Raw genomic sequence first — 5032 nt, 5'->3', positions numbered from 1 at the left:
GAGAGAGAGAGAGAGAGAGAGAGAGAGAGAGAGAGAGAGAGAGAGAGAGATCCCAACATCTTCATTCAGATACTCACTGATCTGTTAATTATTCCTCTTTGGATATGACCACTGAGTCACATTTCAATTTATTTATTTAAACATTTCTTTAGATTTCTTTTCTTTTGTCCATAGAGGAATATTGCCCAGCATGAGGAATAGAACAGCCTGAGAACACAGCCATCTCTTGAACCAAGGAATGAGTATCTGATCACTGTTTAGATCTAAGCCTAGCCAAAAATGGACATTTTAGTTGGGTTTCCCCTAAACACTTAACTTCCCTCTGGTGGCTATAGTCCAGGCCAGAGTGCTTGTCTATCATGCACTCTGCTCTGGGTTTGATCCTTAGTATGGAAAACAGTTTCTTAGGATCTTTGGTCTCTTTGTGTTCCCACAGGTACCGCCGCAGCTATGACTCGGACTTTACAGCTCCCTTGGTCTTTTATCACGTGTGGCCTGCCCTCATGGAGAATGACTGTGTCATTATGAAGGGAGAAGCTGTCACCAAGAGAGGGGCTTTTGTACGGTGGCCTTGCATAGTGACAGTTCATCCCCAGTGTTTGCTTCACAAGTTCGAGAACATTTATAAACCCAAAGATTCTATAAAAGAAGTCGATAGAGTTGTTTGATAAGATTTCATACAAAGGAGAAGGAGAAACAGCTGCTTGTTTTTGGACTGTCCCACAATTCTTTGTAATTCTCCTGGCAGCGACGTCATTGCTGCTGTTGAAGTCAGAGCTAGCCTTGGCTCACCTCCTCCATTTAGAGATATATTGACATCCCAGTTCTCCACTTGGGGGAAATTATACACTTATTCTGTTTTTCTCTCCTTGGTATGATGTGTAGGGAAGGGAAGGATGAAGGAAAGTGGGACAGAGGTAGTGGGAAGCAAGCCAGTTGACTTTGGAAGGGTGCTTCCTATAGCTCTTGGTTATAGATGGTTTGAACATCTTGAAAAATTCAACAGCCTCCAAAATAGAGTCTTTGGTGTGGTGATGGTGGTGGTGGTGTGTGTGTGTGTGTGTGTGTGTGTGACTCTGGTATGTCTGTGAGTGTGTGTGGTGTGTGTTACTGTGTGTGAGTGTGCATACACGTGTGAGAGTGGGAGGGGTTGGTGTGCTGAGACTCATGGCCACAAACTTTGGATACGCACACACCATGACATAGTATTTACCTCAGCCTTTCCCAGACAGAATCAGGTGTATTCCTAGGGGAGCCCCTTTGCCCAGAACAAAGCCAGGGTAGTGTATCGTGTTCCTGTTCTCTGAACTGGGTGAGAGGGAGTTGCTTTGAGGTTGCACACAGTAGGGGATAGGGCAGTTTATTAAAAACAAACTTAGGATATTGGTGAATGTTTTACAAGGTAAAAATCCTATTGTAGTGAAAGCTATCTCCATTAAGAATGTTTTATGCTTGAAAAGCTGAACCTATGAAAATTGGATCTTGTCTGACAACGTGTGCTCTACAGCAAGTATTTTCATAAAGCACGATTCTTGTCCTTATAGAAATTTTACGCTGTTGGAGTGCTGTTTGGAAGGGAAGGAGGGGACTCAGTCACATTTTTTATGCTCAGGTCAAGTAGTTATTGTCGATTGATCTCTTCTCTCGCCAAGTGTGTCAGCCACACTTGACCTTTGTATTGATTCACAATCAAAACAGCACATCAATTTGGTGTAGAATCTTCCTCCTTTGGACTCAGTCAACAGAGGCCTCTTAACTGCGTCCAGTGACATTTCTCTCTTCCGTAATATATATATGACCTCAGCGCAGCATTGAGGTGGTTGAGATCTAAACTGAACGTACCACCCACCCAAGCCCAAAGCCAAGCATGATTTCTAAGAGCTTCCTCAAGAGAAACACGGAGCGAGCCCCAGAATGCGAGTAGCCTTGAGTTCATTATAATGGGATTTTACTGTTGCCGTTCTTGGCAAATATTGGATGTTGCAGGAAGATTAGGAGCTTTGTTCACACTGGTGGCGAGGGGAAGTGCTGTCCGGTCATTAAAGCCTATGGTAAGCCGAATCTGCTCTCACAGACCGTGAGTGTCTCTCTGCCTCCTCTTTTTCTTGCAGTGGAGCTCTGTGCGACCAGTAATGCGATGCCGTAGCAGGAGTTTAAGCCCCATCTGTCCTCGTGGTCGTTTTGGAATAAGCACGGTACATTCCTGCGTAGCCATTCCTGCAGACAACCTCGTACGGTGATACTTTCCTATGAAAGGGGTGATTGCAAATCCATAAGTAGAAAGGAAACTCTTGCCTTGATATGACCTATGTGATTTCTTTTCTTTTGCCCTATTATGGCTAAGAAGTTTAGCGTTCTAGAAAGAAACGGAAGTGCTTGTTGTTTTTTTTTTTTCCTTCCAATTTTCCTATTTTGTTAGTTCAAGGAATAATAGACTTTACTTATTTTTTTCATCCTTGACCAGGGTGTTAGATATCAGTTGGACATGTGGAAATGGGACATTTGAGTCACAGATCTGAACAGAGGTCCCTAATTCCTTTAGAAATCCATATATGAATTTGGAGGAATTACATAAAAATCCTAGACTGAAATATTTCCTAAAAGGCAGTTAAGGTATTCATTTGTCCCCAAATTTAAAGTAGGAAAGATAAAATTAGTTTCTCTTGTGTATTCATCCTTGGAAAGATTACTAATCTCCTATTTAAATGTGAAAGATGACATAAAAATCATTTTTGAAAACTTACAGTATTTGTATCCCTAAAAACATCACAGTGGCCCACCACTGTTCATTAACTCGCCAGATAACATTCAGTCAATGTCTGTTAAATGTGAGGCTGGACCATGATACCGATCTACTAACCCTTCAAGTGTACTTATTTATATGTGTGTTGGGCCCCGTTCTCAAAGAGGATCCTGATGCAGCTCAAGTTGACAGCTCCATGGGGTGACACGGTGTCATATAGTCAACCACGCGAAGACCTTGGGGTGCTGAGGAAGCAGCTCACAGAAGCTGGTATTTGGTTAAGTCTTTTAGGATGAACAGATGTTAGAGAGGGAGAAAACCACATCAGAAATGCTAGGGAAGTGGAAAAAAACTACAAGACGGACACAGTCTTCTTGCTCTTGGGAATTTTACAAAATGTACCCACATATATTCACGAATAAGTCTGAATAGTAGGTTAAAAAAGGGCTCATGTATTTAGTGACCTCATTATAAAAACAAAGCCTTAAGAGCATCCTGATGGGATGTCTCTCTATCCCAAGAGGAGACTGGGTATCAGAGGGGAGGGTACTTTACATATTACAGTTAGCAGATGGTACCCTAGGCCCTGGAGGCTTGAACTCTGAACTCTCAGTAGAAGTTTTATTCAAGGGGAGCATTCCCTGCACTGAGTCCTGAGACACGTCTGCACCTCCTTTTCTTTATCATTCTTGCTCAGGGAGAACAACACAGCTTCAAGTGTAGATGAGGATATACAATACATTCTCAAAGATGAAACTGAGCCAACTTTTTCTCTCTGCCCAGCTGTCTTTCCCTTCAATAAGGCAAGGCACCTACAAGATGAAATGTAAATACCTCAGTCGGGCTGTCTTTTAGGCTTAAATAAGGCCTCGATTTCCACAGACCACAGTCCGTCTTGGACAGTATCTTTTTACCTAATATGTTTGAGAGGTCAGGACAGGAGAGAGGCAGGTAGCAGATATCAGACCTGGAGTTTCAGTGTGGTAGTTTCCGCTTAGTGAAGGTGAGATGTGAAAATTATTTTTTTTTTCGTGGATGCCCAGAGCCTTCCTTAGTAGGGCAGGGATTGGACACATGGTAAGTTTTATAAAGAGTCTTTGAGCTTAATGTCATGATTTTTAGCTCTATTTAGTTAATTACGTTAAAAGGTTCTCTTCTATTAAACCACTGAACCTATCACTGTCAGCTCTTATTAACTATGCTAAAATTTTTTCTTCTCTTAAAACCCAACTTCCAGTCAAAGATACAATTTAAACCAAATTAGATACACATCTACTTATTGAGCCTAGGGAGACTCAGGTCACTCAGTCCCCCAGAACAACAAACTGGCGAGTTTTAAGGATTAACTATGTCTGGGTAATCCACCCTCTGAGCTCGTAGACTCTACATCGCACTTTTCCATTTCCAGGTATCTCGAAGTCGAAGCCCTTCTCCAATAAGATGTACATTCGCAAGTAAGTGGGACCATTAAGGCCGGGCAAGCTTTCTGCTTTTTAAATATTCTCTGGCATAGGCCACATTTTGGAGCAACATGGTTATTCCCTGAGGAATATCTTTCCTCTCCAGTTCACACAGTTCAAGTCATCTCTGGGTCCTCTCGTTGATGATACTTGGGCTGGCCTCATGAGTTACAGAAAGAGCGACCTCCATGGAGAGATTTAACTGCCCTGACCTAAGATGGGTTATTTCTTTCCGGTTAGGCAGTTCTGAAGAATGTGCAGAACGTGATCATAGTTACAAGCTGTCTATTTCTCTCCTTAGGGTATTAAAACCACCAGCCACGTTCGTCTGCCACAGTTGGAACAGCCAGCTTCTTCAGAGCATCCACCCACCTGCCTTGTCTGCCTCCGACCTCGCTTAACATGAAATGAAAAGGCAATTCTGTGTCTCCCTCTGCACAGAGCATTCAGTGCTGTGGTCCAGTGCCTTTGTAACTCTAGGTACATAGCAGTTCATCTTATTTTATAGGAGCAAATTCCATTAATTTCATAAAAAACGATTATATAGGCATATAGGATCATATTCATTTGAACATAGTCCATTTCAAAGGTATGGACTTCCCTCCCGAAGTACAGGGGGCGCTCTTTCCTAGCCACTCTTGGAGCAAACATAGAGGTCATTGTCCAGCTGAGTCCCAAAGAAAGGACTTTCGTTTACAGATCAGTCGTTAACACTCTCATTGTTAACTCAGATTTTAGCTTCCTGAGAAGTTTTTAGTTGGTCTTCTGATCCCCTCTTAAGGGTTCAAAGGCAACCATAGTTATTCCAGTACCATTTTCTTAGGGTAGA

General features: G+C 42.4%; 1 protein-coding gene across 1 annotated transcript in view; it reads left to right on the top strand.

Moving 5' to 3' along the window:
• Spata18 (spermatogenesis associated 18) overlaps positions 1–4641 on the top strand; it is a 32244-nt gene extending 27603 nt beyond the window's left edge. The window contains exons 11-14 of the mRNA XM_028780831.1: positions 437–560; positions 2112–2195; positions 4152–4197; positions 4505–4641. Coding sequence (XP_028636664.1) covers positions 437–560; positions 2112–2195; positions 4152–4197; positions 4505–4512 — 262 coding nt within the window. The 3' untranslated portion in view covers positions 4513–4641. The remainder of the gene's footprint in view (positions 1–436; positions 561–2111; positions 2196–4151; positions 4198–4504) is intronic.
• Positions 4642–5032: the final 391 nt, after the last annotated feature.

The sequence above is a fragment of the Grammomys surdaster genome, unplaced genomic scaffold (genome assembly GCF_004785775.1).
Source record: "Grammomys surdaster isolate TR1022 unplaced genomic scaffold, NIH_TR_1.0 372, whole genome shotgun sequence".
Taxonomy (NCBI): Eukaryota; Metazoa; Chordata; class Mammalia; order Rodentia; family Muridae; genus Grammomys; species Grammomys surdaster.
Note: the sequence above shows the minus strand (reverse complement) of the source record. Positions and strands in the feature narration are given on the sequence as shown.